Source organism: Neolamprologus brichardi, chromosome 8 (assembly GCF_056152115.1).
Source record: "Neolamprologus brichardi isolate AB-2024 chromosome 8, ASM5615211v1, whole genome shotgun sequence".
NCBI classification, from domain to species: Eukaryota; Metazoa; Chordata; class Actinopteri; order Cichliformes; family Cichlidae; genus Neolamprologus; species Neolamprologus brichardi.
Window position 1 is genome coordinate 7592623 of NC_142111.1, and position 17783 is coordinate 7610405.

At 38.8% G+C, this 17783-nt stretch overlaps 3 protein-coding genes and 1 non-coding gene across 4 annotated transcripts; 1 reads left to right on the forward strand and 3 right to left on the reverse strand.

Annotated features, from left to right (window-relative positions):
• Positions 1 to 7754: 7754 nt before the first annotated feature.
• Positions 7755 to 8532, reverse strand: hbbe2 (hemoglobin beta embryonic-2). The gene is made up of 3 exons (XM_006800901.3): positions 8374 to 8532; positions 8071 to 8293; positions 7755 to 7985 (listed from the first exon to the last, which is right to left on the reverse strand). The coding sequence occupies exons 1-3, from the start codon at positions 8463 to 8465 to the stop codon at positions 7857 to 7859; spliced, it is 444 nt and encodes a 147-aa protein (XP_006800964.1). The 5' UTR covers positions 8466 to 8532; the 3' UTR covers positions 7755 to 7856.
• Positions 8533 to 10442: 1910 nt separating this feature from the next.
• Positions 10443 to 11529, forward strand: hbae5 (hemoglobin, alpha embryonic 5). The gene is made up of 3 exons (XM_006800900.3): positions 10443 to 10602; positions 10871 to 11078; positions 11320 to 11529. Exons 1-3 carry the CDS (start codon positions 10508 to 10510, stop codon positions 11446 to 11448), a joined length of 432 nt encoding a protein of 143 aa, XP_006800963.1. The 5' UTR covers positions 10443 to 10507; the 3' UTR covers positions 11449 to 11529.
• trnai-uau (transfer RNA isoleucine (anticodon UAU)) lies at positions 10743 to 10836 on the reverse strand. Its single transcript has 2 exons — positions 10799 to 10836; positions 10743 to 10778 (listed from the first exon to the last, which is right to left on the reverse strand). It is a non-coding gene; the product is annotated as a tRNA-Ile (tRNA).
• Positions 11530 to 11783: 254 nt separating the features above from the next.
• On the reverse strand, positions 11784 to 14547 carry aqp8a.2 (aquaporin 8a, tandem duplicate 2). Its single transcript, XM_006800902.3, has 5 exons — positions 14243 to 14547; positions 13364 to 13490; positions 13058 to 13272; positions 11988 to 12122; positions 11784 to 11902 (listed from the first exon to the last, which is right to left on the reverse strand). Exons 1-5 carry the CDS (start codon positions 14497 to 14499, stop codon positions 11860 to 11862), a joined length of 777 nt encoding a protein of 258 aa, XP_006800965.2. The 5' UTR covers positions 14500 to 14547; the 3' UTR covers positions 11784 to 11859.
• Positions 14548 to 17783: the final 3236 nt, after the last annotated feature.

Below are 17783 nucleotides of genomic sequence, written 5' to 3' on the forward strand. Positions count from 1 at the left end.
TCCTTGCTTTTACCTTTGCTGGGTTTTTTGTTGGGTTTTTTTTTAAACATTTTGAGTTGATTGTAGCAGTCATCTCATGTGAAGAGCATGAGAGATAATTTATGCCTTCTGTTTGTATCTGCGCACAGTTACGCAAGGTTGCAATTTTACAATCTACATTTTACAGGCTACATAATCCAAATAATACCAAATTACTCATAATTTAGGAGCTGTACTACGATTAAGTTGAAATCCTCAGACTTCTTTCCCAGTAAAGTAAAAATGCACAGGTTCGATAGTTTCTGTGAACCCTAAACTTGCAGAGACTGGTGTTCTCACCTTTGGTTCTTATCTGTAGCTTCGCGTACGTGAAAATCCATGAGTCAGACGAGGTTGAAATGTTTTTAATGAGAGGGAAAAAAGACAAAACATCAGAGACACAGATGACATTTTTATACACCTGACATCTGTGAGGACCGTGCCCTGTTGGTCCGAAGTAAGAGTTTGCTTGAAGCAATCTTAGCATTAAAATGACTGGGAGACTGTGCAATATGTAAGGAAGCAGTTACAGTTAGAGCACATGCTGAAGAGTAGGTGGGGTGTGGGTGTAGATGAGATTGGTAGAGGAAGGGCAGGTGATTGAGGGGATTTGAGAAGATGAGAGTTGGAGATAGGGAGGGTGTTCAAACGTTGAGCAATCAGCAGTCTCCTCCACCTTTCGGCTGCTGTATTGAAATGTAGTACTGTGGGACACCCTAAAACGTACATTTTTCTTCATAACTCACTAATAAATAATAAATTTTCTATAATTTTAATAATAATAATATTACAGTAATATTACATTTAATGTAAGATGTTAGAATATCTAATTTTTTAACAATTTTTTAATTTTTATATAGTTAAAAACCAGGTGTAGATGTCAGGTACGCAGTGGGGGGAATAATTATTTGATCCTGAGGTAAATTTGTACGTTTGTAATTTGCAAGTTTACTGTACAGTGACTGTACAGAATATCAAACAAACATCTAGAAAAACACATGAGACAAACATTGTAAATTCATTTTCAGGTCACTGAGGGAAATGATTATTTGATCCCCTACAGTCCAGCCAGAATTCTGTTTGTGCTCATTTCTTTGGAAGTGAGAAAAATACAAATTCACCAGAGAATAAAACAATTATTTCCTCATCTGTACCATCAGACTTCTGTTCAAACGTCATGAAATGTGACCTCCTTGCAAGTAAAAGTGACTCTAGGTAATTTTGAAGAGTTTAATTCAATCTTTACCAAATATTCTTTAGTATCATAGACATGTTCACAATTTCTCTTAAGAATATTGTTTGAATACATGAATTAGATACTTTTTAAAAACCCAAATAGCCTGTGTTTAATAAGGAGCTGTGATTTAGCTCTTCAATACACCATTTTTCAATGTCATTTGGTGAAAAATATTTCTTTATTGACAGAAAAGTTTATTCTCATGGAAAGATAAGGTCCTTTTGTTGGGCCTGATTTTACAGCCATGACTCCAGATGTACATTTACAAAAGTTACTAAAGTGGAAGAAAATAAAAACTGTAACGTCCAACTGTAACTGTGATTAGTTGGTTTGAACCATGTGTCCACCAAAAGCCTTGGGCGCCCACAACCACGTGGACACTTCACCGGTGATCTCTCTCTGGGCATTTGTTCTCGGTAGGTTATGAAGATATTCTTCGATCGCTATGTGTTTGTAGTACTTTGTAGTTTGTAGTACTTGTACTTGTACTAGTACATGTACTTTTTCAGGGTTGAATTAGCATGTTTAATGTGTAATGTATTTTCTGAAATTATACGTTTTTGTTTTCCATTATTTCATCAAATGTGAAAAGCACAAATATCTACTTCTATCTTGTTGATAATGTTTAAAAACATTCATATTAAACATGAAGCTGCTGTGAGGACGTTGAACACGGCGCTGTCTCTGGTGCTGAAATTAGTTTGATTCCACTGCACTTAGCTATAATTTTGTATTTTCTAATTAGTTGTTTTTGTATTCAATGTCCTTTTTTCATTCATTTTTTTAAGTGTAGTGTAGGTTTTTTTCTGTTAATTCAGATTTTTGTTTGTTTGTGTTTTTTTCCACACCTCATTTTAGTTTGTAGCTTAGCTTCAGTTAACTACATTAACTCTTCTGTAAATAAACACAAATATCTTTATGCCCAGTTTGTGGTTTATAGATAGCTCTATTGTAAAGATGTGTAGAGGTGAAGGGCTAATTGATCAAGTAGTGGGGCGGTCACGTGCCCGCCCAAGTCCATGGGTTCACTGTTGGGGCTATTCCGCCACATTTGATAGTTTGCGTTATTCAGCTATAACTAAATAAACTAATCAAATGACCGAGTGACGTAAAGTCATCCGCATGACCATTTTTATCACTGCCAATTCTATCACAGCACCCTGCTGCTTTTCTGTTTCTTTCCCCGTAGGATTGTCTCCCACTTTCTCTCTATATATATCTTTAATGTCATCTCTCTCCCTTACCTATCCTCTTGTGAATTATGAATTCTGCCGCTTTTCACAGGGTTAATGTCAGAGTTACAGATATATGGGACAGCTCAGGAACAGCACTGTATCACAAAGTCTTCCACCGTGTAAACCTGAAATCAGTGTTGCAGCTGACCTGTTCCGCTGTGGAGAAGAACAGCTATTGAATGTCTTAGATTTAAGACATTAATCTTAGACACTTCCACTCTTTGAGTCCCGTCAAAACTTTCAGTTTTGTTTGTTACAGATTAGAGGGAGGAAGGAAACAATAGTCTAACGCGAAACTTACCGCTTATAGCTTCAAAGATTAATAATTGTGGGAAAAGGTAGACAGTTGATACTGATTTCAGTGCTTTCATTTTTCTCTCTTTTCTAAATATAATACATTTATTGCGCTAAATAAATTTGCCAACCGGTTAAAGAAGTCCCCAAATGACCTCACCAACGTAGACTTTTGTCACTGCACACTTCTTAATGCCATTCAAACCCAGTCTCACAGACTTGACAGTGTGACGGGGATCTATTAAAATCAATGCCCCTTTTAATAAACCATTTACGTACCTTTTCCTACTGTGACATGTTAAAGTGTCTCCTGTGGAAAAGGAAGTACTAAAAGAGATGTTGCTGCTGCTGAAACCGATACCTTTCTTTCTCCAAACAACCAGTTTGTGTCCTGTATAAAATGTAGCTCCAACACTGAGTCATCTTTTATTTTGTGCCAGAAAACAGCAATAATGACTTTCTTATTGGTCGTGTTACAAAAATACACACATGAACATTTTCCAAGTTTCTGTTTTTAAGTATTAAAAGATTCATTGACATTCATTGCCAAGTCCAATTGTTGTTACTAAATATGCCTTTAAAAAACTCTGTCATGTCCTTAAACAGCTGGCCACTATGGGTTTGTTTGTTTGTTTGTTTTTGTTTTTTAGCCATACAAAAATCAAGGACTAAGATCAACCCACTGAAAAAAATTGTAGTTAAAATTGATCATTTACAGCACTGAAGCCTGAGGTTTCAGCTCATAGAGATTGCCTGCATAGATATACGAGAGGGGAACATTCACTGGCCACTTTATTAGCTACACTTTGCTACCATCAGGTTGGACTCTGTTTTTGCCTTAATTCTACATGTATAGATTCATCAAGGTGCTGGAAATACCCCTCAGCGATTCATCCTCTTTAAACTGATGGCTGTGGGGGGAATCTTTTTTTAATGAGCAGCCTAAAAGAAGCCCATTTGTCAAAGGTAAAGAAAAAGCTAAGTTCCTTGGAACTGATGCATTTTTTTCCACATAAACAAATAAGCAAAAACTGCTGAGACTTAAAGGAAAAGCGTCAGTAATGTTCAAGTCAGTCCAGCCACCTGCTGGATTTAAGCAGAATTTGCACTTTTTTCTTTTCTTTTCTTTTCTTTTCTTTTTTAATTAACGCCGCCCGAGCTTATATAAGCGCGATGAAGTTTGCAACAGTGAATCTCATAAAGGCTTCTTCCCTGTCTCTGTCAGTTCCTGCATCCTTAAATGTCTCCAGTTGTCCCGAGATCTCTATAACTGTCTCCTTGGTGCATTTAAACCCCTGTTCCTCCCTGTCCTCATTGTCTGTTGTCTTCATCTCCGTTATCAGTCATCATAATTTTACCATCTCTGTGCAAGTCTGCAAATTTCTTTATTAAATCATAAGATTCTTAAATTCATCAAGTCTCTCTGTGCCTGGGTCCTCGTCACAAAACATGACATCACTGTTTTGTACATTTTAACACAATTTAATCCCACATTTGTGAAAAAAAGCAAAACACTTTTTTGAAAAGTTTGTAACAAAACCATCAAATCTGATCAAGGTTATTTAAATGCTGAAAAAGAAGAATGGATTGGAATAAAAAAAAAAAATACATATCCTAACCTTAATTACTGGGGAAGAATAATGAATGATGTTCATAGTGAGTAAAAAGTAAACTGAGTGCATTTTTTGGACAGAGATTCACTTTTAATGTGTATGTATAATACAATACAGATACATAAAAAACACTCCCAAAACAGAATAAATTATTACAAATAAATTATTACAAAATATTAATAAAAAACTATAAAAATTGAGGCAACTTTGCCTGTGGTAGAATGTATAACATGTATGAAAAAATCTTTACTGCAGATACTAATTTTACTAATTTAATAATACTAATTTTGTGTTGTAAGATTTATGAGTTTAATGCATTCATAGTGGTACTTAGCTCGACATTTTTATCAGGTGGTACACACTGTAAAAAGTTTGAGAAATACTGATAAGTGTATGTGTGCTTTTGGAAAACATTTAAAGCTGCAGTATTTTTGAAACAAGCTTAAAACATTTTTAGAATATAAACAGAGCATCTGCTTCTCTTTACAGCTCCTCACTCCACCAGGGCTGTTTGGCACTTTCTGACAGTGTGCAAATGTGATGTATGTAATGCAGCAGACATACAGACAACTAGATGGTCCAAAAGTTGGCCTACCTATTATTGGCTGAGGTTTTAGTAGAGTTGTGGCTGAACCACATAAAAATATATCATTCATTTTAATCTCCCCAATCCATTATAATGTTATGTTGGAATGTTGTTAAAGAGGGTCAAAAATGTTTCAACCCAGTTTGTTTAGCAGATTCTGTATAGCAGCTTTAATATAGGGAGAACACAACTTCCAGATTGTATGAATTAGGGATGCACCGATACCGATATCGGGCCTCGATACCACATTTTCTAAAGTACTCGTACTCGTTAAAAGTCCCCCGATACCGAGGACCGATACCACGGTCTGAGACCTGTCTATGTTTGAGCGGCATGTAAGGGGTTAATCACAGGCGCCGAGTGCCCGCCCCCAGAACCCGGCTTCATCTCAGAGCTGGGAGAAGGCAAGCCAAGACAAGTCAGCCGGGGACAGCTATTTCAAAGTGAACAAAGACACGAAAACAAAGGCGGACTGCAAACTGTGCTCAGCGAAATTGTCCAGAGGAGGCTCAAAAGGTAGCGCATTTAACACAAGTAATTTAATCAAGCACCTAAAATCCCAACACGACAACGAGTACAAAGAGTTTACCCACGCTTATTAGCACAGAGGAGCATAGCTGATGCTATAGCAGTGGGACGGAAAATAGTTGGGCACTTTAAACATTCCGCCTTAGCCTACTTCCGCCTCGAGGACATTCAGGGACAGCTCAACCAGCCAATAAAGAGACTGCAGCAGGACGTACAGACGCGCTGGATATTGCATATTACATGCTCCAGTCCCTCATTGAGCAAAAGCGAGTGCTGGGCGTGTATGTGTCCGAGCATGAACTCCCTGACTATCTCACCGCTCACCAATGGGCTCTTATGGAGACGACTGTTGCCATCCTCGCCCCCTTTGAGGAACTAACTAAAAAAGTGAGCAGCTACGACGCACTAGCCTCTGATGTCATCCCAGCTGTGACTGTGCTAGTGTGACTTCTAAACAGAGAAACAGACGAGGACCACGGTGTCAGTTGCACTGACTGCCACAGTTCTATGTCGGTGGATGTTGTTAGTTTATTCAAATATTGTGCACTAAATGGCAAAGATGTTTATTAATGCCCCTTGTGTTGTCCAAAGCGGCAGAGTTTACAATAAACTGAAAAAAATACTTGAGTTGTACTGTCACTGTTTAAATTATTATTTATTCTGTAATATGTTGCATACAACATGCTTTTCATTTTAAATAAATGTTCTTAATTCCAAACCAGTCCCTTGTTTTGTTTTGTTTTTGTTTTGTTTGTTTTTTTGTTAAATTATAGGACTAAAGCTGTTACCTGTAAATTTAAATCATGTTTTTATTAAGTACTCGGTATCGGTATCGGTGAGTACTGAAATGCAAGTAGTCGTACTCGTACTCGTTTCTAAAAAAGTGGTATCGGTGCATCCCTAGTATGAATAAAAAAATTTTTTTTCTTTTTGTCAGTTTAATAGTTTCTGTTTTGCCTGTCACTGTTCCCTGTCTGTTTTCTTACCTGGTTCTTCCTGACCTTGTACTTTCTCCTCACATTCCCCTCTTTCCTCTCTCCCTCTTTGGACTGACAATCATACACAAATAGATTGTATTCAATTAGATGAAAATTTGCATTAATATGAAAAAATACTATTAAGATCACTAACAAAAAAGTCCCCTCCCAGTGTACTTTCAACCAAAAGGCAAATAACCAAACCACATGAACATCTAATAAAAGATATACACATTAAAACGCTGATCCAACATTATTCTTGATTGACTGATCATTTGATTTTACACTTTTACCTGAATGTGGCTTCTTTTTTTGAAAAAACTTCCTTATATCCATTATGAACCTGGCTGTCTCTCTGTACACAAACGCACACACACTGCACACACACACACGGCCTCTCACTTCCGCACTTCTGGTACTTGTAATATGCACCGTACGTAGTACGCGTAGTGCACGTACTTCAAGCGTGCAGACCCTGAATTGGGACACAGCCTCATACTCTCTCCGTATTCGATATATTATCCGTTGTTGATCTGCACACAGCTGTTGTCACCAATGTTGCACTGGCTTATGTCACTGTCATGAGACATTCTCGCAAAAAAATCACGGTTTTAGTAACGCAGTAATGCAGCGTTCCTACGGGAAAGTAACAGTAATCTAATTACCGTTTTTTGCAATAGTAATCCCTTACTTTACTCGTTACTTGAAAAAAGTAATCGGATTACAGTAACTCCTTACAAGTAACTGCCCATCTCTGATTGACAGTGAGGAGAGCGGCATAAACAGTGAAATAGAAAGTGCAACCAAGATAAATAAAGTACATTTAAAAAATATAATCTTAAAATTAAATGTATGTTTGTTTGTTTGTTTATTCCAATTGTAATTTACAACAAATCCCCAGCTGTGCACGCAATTCATCGCCCAACAGAAAATGAAATAAACAAAGTAGTATCTAGTATACTGAAAAACAAGTATAGGGTACTCTCGTTAGAATGAAGAACAGCCTGCTACTGGTCATTTTGCGGTTATGGTTGTTTTTACTTACAAATCCTATAAAATACATTTTTTTATTAGTTTCGTTTTAATTATAACCTTTGCAAGAGTTAAATCCGCTCTCATATTTCGCCATGTTACAGTCTAAAAACATAAAAGCACTAACGAGATCCTTTATTTGCCCTGTACTCGGCATCCAGCCCCCCAGTGTGATATAAGATATAAATATAAGCATGTGTAAAATTAAAATAAATACAAAGGGAAAACGTAAACTTTGCTTCAGTGGGCCTTTATTTCTTTTTTGAGGTGATCCATAACATATTGAAACAGGCGTTAGATCTCCTTCTGGCTTCCAGATGCAGACGGATCTACATTTTAGTGGTACTGCCTTCCGAGAGCGGACACCACCACGGCCAAGAACTTCTGGAAGGTAGCCTGAATCTCTGGGGTGAAAGCGGAACCCATTTTTCCAGCAACAACAATGGTCAGGCAGTCAGAAAGCAGCTGCATGGAGAAAGAAAAAAAGGCATGAGAAAATGTCGTGTTTGCATTAAAAAGAAGAAGAAGAAAGGCGGGTTCTGAGGTTTACCTTGAAGTTGTCGGGGTCGACGTGCAGCTTCTCTGAGTGCAGGACGCTCAGCTCGGCGTAGGTGGCTTTAATGTTGTCCATGTTCTTCAGAGCGCGGTCCAGACCGTGGAGCACTCTGATTCCGTGGGCAGCAACTTGAGGGTTGTTGCTGATGGCTTCGGCGTTGTAGAGGTTACCGAAGGAGGCGAAATACCTCTGAGTCCAGGGGTAAACGATCAGACACCTGCAAGGGAGAAACACACGTGAGTTTGGCCCCAGAGCACGTCATAGGAAGGCTTGTCCTCTTGCAGATGTGTTCCTTACCTGACCAGAGCCTTGGGCCCAATGTCGTTATAGTCCAGGTTGGAAAAGATGTTGGTGATGATGCTGCGTTCGGTTTCGCTCCACTCAACCATGGTGGCGTTTGATTATGATTTTTTTCTTCAGGCTTGAAGGAAAAGGCTGAATAGTGCTTCACCAGACCCCCTGCATCTATTTAAATGCGTCGAAGCTCCCCCACCCTAAATGAGAAGTCTGCTGTGATAGGCTGGAGATGATGCGCGTGAGATAAACTGCAGACTTCACCAGAAGTTTCTGGATTTGTTGATACGGTTTTGTTATTCGTGTCCTGCGCAATTTTAGCAAAGCCAAAAACAAAATTTCAATTAGCGCAGTTATTGTGCGGCCAAAGATTCCAAAGCCCAATACTTTATGCGCAAAATATTCCCAATATTTATAATGTATATATTCTATTACAGTTATTTCAAATGCAGTCCTCAAGTCTCTGATAATTCTTATTATTATTTTTATTTATTTATTTATTTATTCAGCTATTATTAGCTGAATCCTGAGTTGCTGATGATTTTTTTTATTTTATTTTATTTTATTTTATTTTATTTTATTTTATTTTATTTTATTTTATTTTGCTTTTAAACAAATCACACAGAGGATAAAATTCATAAAATGTAAAATAGGCCTTTTGAAAATTATCTGTCAACATTGATCAAAGTGCGTCCCCCACTTTTTAAAATCTAAATAAAGTGTGTATATATTTTTAAATGTGAATTCTGATTTATTTATTTTTTTAATATGGAAATTCATAATTCGTCTGTATCTGGCTGATATTATACAAATAAAGGTTCAACAACTTCACATCTTCACAAAAATATCAACATTATATAGAAATATAAGTAAAAAGGCTAAACATTTATGCGGAGAAAAATGAAAGAATTTATTTATTTATTTAGTCTTTATTTGTCTTTATTTTAAATGTGAGGAATGGTTGCCAAGCAGCTCGAGAGTGTTTGACGCTCTTTAAGTTATATCTCGTAAACCACACCGGCGTTATCTGCAGCAGCGAACCCCCCTCCACCCAAACCCCCCTGCGCCCAAAGATGCATGTGTTTTGATTAAGAACACTTGAGCTGGCTGATAAAGGCCGTCTGCTCTATTTTCTACCACTGATAGGAACTTATTTTATGGCCCGAGCCAAAAAAGAAAAAAAATGCTGAATTAAAAAATTAAATCTGATAAATCTGAGAAAGCTTTAAACAGCTTCAATTTGATAAGAAGAGCTGTTTTTTAATCTTGTATTTTTAGTATATCCTAGATCCACCGAGTGTATTTGCATATATTATAGAATTTTGCGCTCTTTTCTGTAAATGCGTAATGTGCATGCACGCATTTTTGTAACTCCTACCTGCATCCATAAATGACCCACATTCTTTGCGATCACGAAACCTGTTTTTTTTTTTTTTTACAAATAGATCATTTTCTTATACGTATATTGTACTTCATTGGTAAAATTGTTTAAATGATGATCACATCACGAAAATATACTTTATTTTTTTTATTGATTGATTTAAGTAGTACGAATCGAATCGAATTGTTTTCTAAATATTCAAAATGATCATTATTATTATTACTACTAGGCTACTATTACTATAATTTACTTCGTTCAGGCCTCAGTAAAGCTGGAAGTAATAGAAAAATGTGTTCAGTTTTATGAATCAATCAGTTTTATTGGCATTAATTTCACAGCAACCCCTTAGACACGAGTTCACTCATTGTTTTTAGAACTGTAGACTTTCTGCACATGATATCACTCCGCCTGAGATGTTCTCCACTCATCAGTCATCAGGGGACCATGTGCTTCACCTCTAACTTCTCACAAACTTGCAAAGCAAAAAATGTGGTTACGTTGCACTTTTGGTATCCTACACGAAAAAATGCTGAGTGTTTTTGCAAATTCACACCCAAGATGTCACCAGCAGATATCACCCTCTGCGTTGGCCTAAAGCCAAACAAGTTTCTATCAGGTCCGGTGAATGAGTCCTATCTGCGTCACAGCTTGCGGCTTGGTATCAGATGCCGTGGGTGTGACCGAGGGGGGAACTGAATTTAAGCAAAGCTCCTCGCCGGGTAGCATCATCAGAGAGAAAGAGACAACCAATCCAACATGAGTCTGAGTGAGAAAGACAAGGCTGCCGTCAAGGCACTCTGGGCCAAGGTCTCCAAGTCTTTGGATACTTTTGGAGGCGAAGCTTTGGGCAGGTAAGGCTGTATAGGCACTTCTTTATTGAATTCAGTTCAATTGAATTTTATTCATACAGCGCCAAATTACAGCAACAGTCGCCTCAAATATTTAAATACGCTTCAAATTAACATGACTTCGACTACTTAAAATAAGCTCGTGCTCCAGGTGAGGCTCGAACTCACAACCTCGGCATCACTCTGCAGGCTACTGTCTTATAAGTACCACGCGCTGACCGATTGCGCCACTGGAGCTTGTGACCCACCATGTTCATCTCTGCTTTCACAGGATGCTCCTCGTGTATCCGCAAACCAAGACTTACTTCTCCCACTGGCCGGACCTGACTCCCGGTTCTAACCCCGTGATGGTTCACGGAAAGCTGATCTTGGGTGGAGTCACTGAGGCCGTGTCCAAGATTGACAACCTGAGAGGCGGCCTGCTGGAACTGAGCGAGCTGCACGCTTTCAAGCTGAGGGTGGATCCATCTAACTTCAAGGTAAGACGCGGATCATGTGCATATGCGATTTCAGTTATAAACAGAGGTTATTGTCTATTCCTATTTCACGCACGGTTAATTTATGTAACAAAGTAATCCAATGTATTGAAAAGATTGTTTTTAAGAAGATCGAGTTTATTTATGTTTGTTAGCATTTGTACTAACAAACAGTCTGTTTATTAAAAGCGATTTCTGCCGAGCAAACTTCATATGTGGTGTAAACTGTTTCCTCTCTCTGCAGATCCTGGCTCACACCATTATGGTGGTGATCGCCACTATGTTCCCTAAAGATTTCACCCCGGAAGCTCATGTCGCCTTCGATAAATTCTTGGCCGCCGTGGCCCTGGGTCTCTCTGAGAAATACCGTTGAGATGTCGGCAGTGAAAAGCGCAGTTTGTGACCATTAAAATCATGGTTGGAAAACGAAAATAAAGCATGCCGCCAAAAATAATCCTGCTCTGTGTGTGTGTGTTTTTCTTTTTTAAAATATCACACTGTGTCGTTTCACACCTGCACACGTGACACTGCAGAAAAAAATCCCAATAAAGAGTTTAGATTAAATGACAGTGTTCTTTTTTTATGGGGAAGAACTGAGAAAAAAAATGATTTTATGTATTTTTCTTGATTTATTTTATACTAAACAACAATCCATAGATTACAAACTGCCATGGAATAACAGCATCAAAAAGAAATATCCAAAAGTATGCCCTTTTTTAAATATATGGAGTGAAAGACAGAGCTTATGGATATATTGAATCCTGCACCACAGCTGTAAATGGAGTCATTTCATTATGATTCGGAGTTTATCATCACCCAGAATGATCCTGCAAAAACAGTAAGAGACAGTGACACTGGTGTATCATTCCCGCGGTTTCATTTAGTAATCCATTTATGTGTAACTTCTCTTACCTGACCAAAGCAGCGGCCACAAGACCTCCCCCAATGGGACCGACCCAGTACACCCAGTGGTAAGTCCAGTAGCCGGTCACCACAGCTGGACCGAAAGCCCTGGCAGGATTTAGACACGTTCCTGATATATCACCCCTGCACATAAGTGATAAAGTTAAACAAGAGGAAAAACAAGTTTTTAAATCATTTACTTAAGCACAAGATAAAATCCTGCTTAAGTAGGCCAATAATGCAAAACACTTTAGAATATGCCTAAAGCACCAAAAGCAATCAGACCAGGATATCATATATTTTTACAATATTATTAATGGGTAAAAGTTTTTGATTCATTAATATATAAAGGTGAACAACACTAGAGGGCAATTTCAAGCCAATAGCACAAGTCATCTTCAAGTGCAGGATCTACCATGGATCGCACTACCAGAAGGCAACATTGCAGAAGTTGAGGACAGCTACAAGTACCTGGGAATCCCACAGGCAAATAGCAAGAACAAGATCCAGGCTATCAAATTAATATCACCGCCCTGCCCGTGATCAGGTAAAATGGTAAATGGCCTGTATTTGTATAGCGCTTTACTAGTCCCTAAGGACCCCAAAGCACTTTACACATTCAGTCATCCACCCATTCGTGATGGCAGCTACATTGTAGCCACAGCTGCCCTGGGGCACACTGACAGAGGCGAGGCTACCGAACACTGGCGCCACCAGGCCCTCTGACCACCACCAGTAGGCAATGGGTGAAGTGTCTTGCCCAAGGACCGAGACTAGTCTCGAACCAGCAACCTTTCGATTACAAGGCAAACTCCCAACTCTTGAGCCATGATCGCCCCGCAGGTACACTGCTGGGATAATAAGCTGGCCACTGACATCAAGACAAGGAAGCTCATGACCACACATGGAAGATTTCACCCTAAATCCAGCACCTTGAGACTGTACACTAAGCAGAAAGAAGGAGGCCAGGGGCTAGTGAGTGTCTGAACCACTATCCAGAAGGAGACAACGAACTACAGTGAGTACATGAGGAAGATGACCATAACTGACTGCCTGTCCAGCAGGGCCCTGCGTCTCACCCTGCCAAGACATTGATTATGACCGTACAGCCCACCAGGAAAGGAGCCAGTGGGGTTTTCGTCCTGGTATTGACGGCCACCAGCAGCACCACCAAAGTTATCAGGCAGGTCATGGCCACCTCTCCGAATATGGCTCGTGACAGCTGGCTGTCTGACTTGAGGATAGTAAACGCTGCTCCCGTGGCATTGATGAAGCGTTCTGGAGGGGTCATCAGCTATGAAACAGTACAGTTGTGGTGAAAATTCACAGGATATTCAAACATGCATCCGTTTAGAAGATGTGAAGGTGCTGAACCTTCAACTGACCTTGGCCATTCCAGCTCCCACCACTCCTCCAATCAGCTGGCAGACAATATAGAGCCCCGCCATCATCAGGTCCATGCCTCCACACAGGTAGATGGCAACAGTGAAGGGAGGGTTAAAGTGAGAGCCACTGGGAGGAGGCAAAGGAGCAACAAAGACAAAGTTGAGAACAAACTGAGCTAACTCCACTCAAATCTGGTAAATGTCTACATGGTAAACCTTTAACCTAGAGTTGTCAAACATATAGCCCAGGGGCCAGAATGGGCCAGCAAAGACTCCTGATAAAGACCTCCCCGTGAACACTCATGCTACTTCAAAGTAAAACAAGGTGATAGATTAACAGTGAAATGACACAAAAAAGTTTTTTTCGTCACTTATTGTAAAAATTTATTTTTGTTACAGTGAAGCCACAGTCAAATAAATAAATCTGTGCATTAACAAAAAATGGTCTGTTTTATAATTACAGGATAGTTTGGGCGATGACCTATAAGAAATTGTTATTTGTTATGTGATTTTACACATTTAATTCAAAGAGTTATGCCGACAGATTTCTTGCATTTTCTGCAGTGACGCGCTGTCGAAACTGACCTTCCTTTTCTTATATAAAGACATCACAAGGATTAAATGTGTCATATGTGGCACGCTACGTCAAATCCCTGCTTTACCCTCTAGATATTTTAAAATTGATTTATTTGCATTAATTATACATACACTGCCTCATTTATCTACAAAAGATATCCTGAAAAGATTTAAGGTAGGTAAATGAACTTTATCTTTAACCTTCAAGTGACCAAGGTTAAAGTTTGACATAAATGATATTCAAACAAACAATCCAACAACTAAAACATAAATGCCAACGTTTGACTTAATAAATAACTTTACCTGATTTTATCCATGACAGCCACCAGCACGGCTACAGCCAGACCGTGCACCAGGGCTGGCTGTAGCCGTCCAGCTTCTGGTACGTTCTCGATCACAGACACACAGCCGATGAAAACAAAGAACAAGGTCCCCACAGTTTCAGCCAAGCAGGGCTGGTACAATCTCTCGTATTTGTTAGGTTGAGGTTTCAACACGGGTTTAGTCTTCATAGGCTCCATTAGAGCAGAATCGCCCATTTCAATTTGCTCCTCGCCCATTGTCGCTCCTTATTTGCTTGCACTTGCAGCTGGCTTCTCTGTACTCAGACCAGTGTGCCGAAGTGCCAAAGGTGCTGCAAGGTGTTGGGGTTTATTAATAATCATCCCCCATATCCTGCACACTGCAAACATATTGCATCACTGGTCATAAAAGCATAAAGAATGAATTATTGAGCCATATAAATGTTCTTCACACCTGTTCAGCCATGCTTGGCAGTGTTTGAAGGAGTGCACTTAAGTGACATCTTTAAAAAAAATAAAACATAAAACGCATAAAACATAATGATGCATGAGGGAGGGGTGGAGGTCACAAGTTCCAGAGTTAAAGTATTCTTCTGTCATAACAATCATTGTCTTTGCTTTATTTGCATCCCCTGCCAAACCTAAAGCAATCGCCAAGCGTCTATATAGATAAGCTAGATTAGAGACTTTGCAGAAAGTTATGGTCCAGGGTAAGTGGATTTTACACTCTTGGATAACAACACTGAACTTTAGATTATGTCAGACTAATTACATCCTAAACTAAGATAAACATGCATGTACCGAAACATATTTATATTATTTAATAGACAAATGGCATCAAAGAGGCCAAACGTCGCAAAGAACAAAGAGAAAAGAGCGGTCAGAATCGTGCATCTGACCGTGAATCTAAATCTTGTTTCTCACTTGTGGATGAGATCAAATTTATAACACAAGCAGCTCAGCCAGTGCAAATGCAGCAGGAAATAATCAAACAGTGTCATATGACAATATATTAACCACTGGGACATTTTCTTTTTCGGCAAATCTTCTTTTTTTCATATGTGTGACATTTTTTTAGTGTTTATGCACTGCTGCAAGTACTTTGATACTTTCCCTCTATTGACCCTGAGACGAGACGGATTCAATAAAAAGAACTGAGAAAGTAAGTAAAAATATTATTTATATAGCACCTTTCAGGACAAAGATTACAAAGTGCTTCACGAGAAAAGAAATAATGTCGGGTCTGTGCAGTTTTGAGTTTGTTTTGTATTTTTGTTTCCTTATATTGTTGGAAATATGTTAAGTTCTTGTGTTGCCACTAGTAGTTAGGATTTCATTCTCGTTTTACTACTTTTATAACATTTATAAGTCTTCTCTTGTCTTCAGTGTCAATATGTCGTGTTTCTTGTCTGCGTGTTACATGTTATCAAGCTTGTGTGTCACGTCTTCATTTCTCTGTTTCCTGTTTTATTTTGAAAGTCTCTTGTTTCTTTGTTCAATGTGTTTAGTTACACATTAGTGTAATGCGTTTACTTTTCCCCTGTGAGGTAGTTATGTTCATTTGTGTCAGCTGTTTCTACTTCCCCAGATCACCTCCTGTGTGTATTTAATCTGGGTTTTTTTTTTTCATTCATTCCTTGTCAGGTCATCTGTTGTTTCTTGCCATGTTTCCAAGTTTCTTGTCCAGGTTTGTTTAGGTTCATATCAGGGTTCTTCATGTTGTTTTTTTAGTTCTCCCAGTTTAGGTTAATGTTTAGTTTTGTATCAGTTTGCCTTACCTTTTGTTCTGCTTCTGAATACTGTGACAAATACCAGGACATTTAAAACAAAGACAAAAAATTAACCAAATGCAATTCCAAAAAGATGAGTTTTTAGTTGTTGTTGTTTTTTTAAAGAGACTACTGAGGCCACAGATCTCAAGCTCACAGGAAGAGAGTTCCATAATGTGGGGGCCACAGTGGCAAAAGCTCTGTCTCCCTGAGTTCTCAGCCTTGTTTGCTGTATAACAGGGGTGGGCAACTCCAGGCCTCAAGTCCCAGCGTCCTGCAGATTTTAGATGTGTCCAATTCAAATTTTTAAATGACCTCCTCAACATGTCTTGAAGTTCTCCAGAGGCCTGGTAATGAACTAATCATTTGATTCAGGTGTGTTGACCCGGGGTGATATCTAAAACCTGCAGGACACCGGCCCTCGAGGCCTGGAGTTGCCCAACCCTGCTGTATAACAAATCGGCCCTGATCACATGACCTCACGGACCTGCTAGGGACACAGGGCTGTAGAAGTTCAATAATCTAAGCTGGTGCTTGTCCATGAAGAGCTCTAAAAGTCAGAACCAGAATCTTAAAATGGAGCCAATGGAGCTGTATTAGCAATGGCGTCACATGCGAGTACTTTGGTCAGAAGCCTTGCTGCAGCGTTTTGAACAACCTGCAGATGTTCCAGGGAGTTTTTGCTTAGACTTATAAATAATCAATTACAGTAGTCCAAATGTGATGAAATGAATGCATGTGTAGCAACCTCCAGTTCAGTATGTGACACAATAGGACTTAGTAAATAAGTAAGTTAGATTTTTTGATTGTTTCATTGATTGATTGATTGACTAAAGCTTTCTTACAAAAACACTAGAAGGTGTTGTGACCCAACTTGTTTTCCTTGAAGTTTACAATTTCTGTTAATTCGTACAACCTGTTTCTTCAATCTTATCACCTCTCACAGTGAGGTTAGATAAGATTATGAGATAGGGATTAAAAGATTATAGTGATAAGATTGTACTATAATGTTATGTGTATTATACAACACATCTATTGACGGCATTCTTCAACGGAGTAATTGTACATCCACCTTTTTCCTATCTTAAATCCAGTACTGTGCAAATGTCTCATTTCTTTATATCTTTCTTTATATCATTCTCCCAAGGACAGACTTTATTGTTTTTTGGTCTGGAAGTTCTCCAGGCTTCCTAAAGGTCTTTCAAAGTTTTTCTTGGACATTGAATGCTTTTTCACTCACTTTTAGTCAACTGCTTGTACCTGAGCATTTTCAGAGAAAACCAGAGCCACTTAACACTGACTCATGAGTCGTGATTTATTTAACCATTTAAAAAAGCACATAACTCAAGGGATGAACCAGTGTTGGGTCTTCACATAAAACACAAGTTAGCAAATAACCTATTTTATATCTTTAGGCACTTTGCTAATAGCAACCTGTTGAAAAACGCATCATTTATTCCTTCCAAAAGGTTGATTCTCCTTATCTGGACGTAGCATTTTCAGCATAGCGTAGCGCAACATAGCATTTTCAGCGTAGCACAACGCTATGTCCAGATGAACAGAATCAAACCTTTTGGGATTTACTTACCCGGATGATTGAGCATGCATCAAGACATCATTTATTTCTATTTGTACAGTTAAATGATGCTGACATGGTTTGACGGGCATAAAATTGTAGTTTCGCTCCACGAAGCTGATTACCAAAGAGCTATTAGCTAAAAGCCTGACATATCTCAGCAAAACAAGAAGTGGCAGGCTAAAACCTAAAAAACA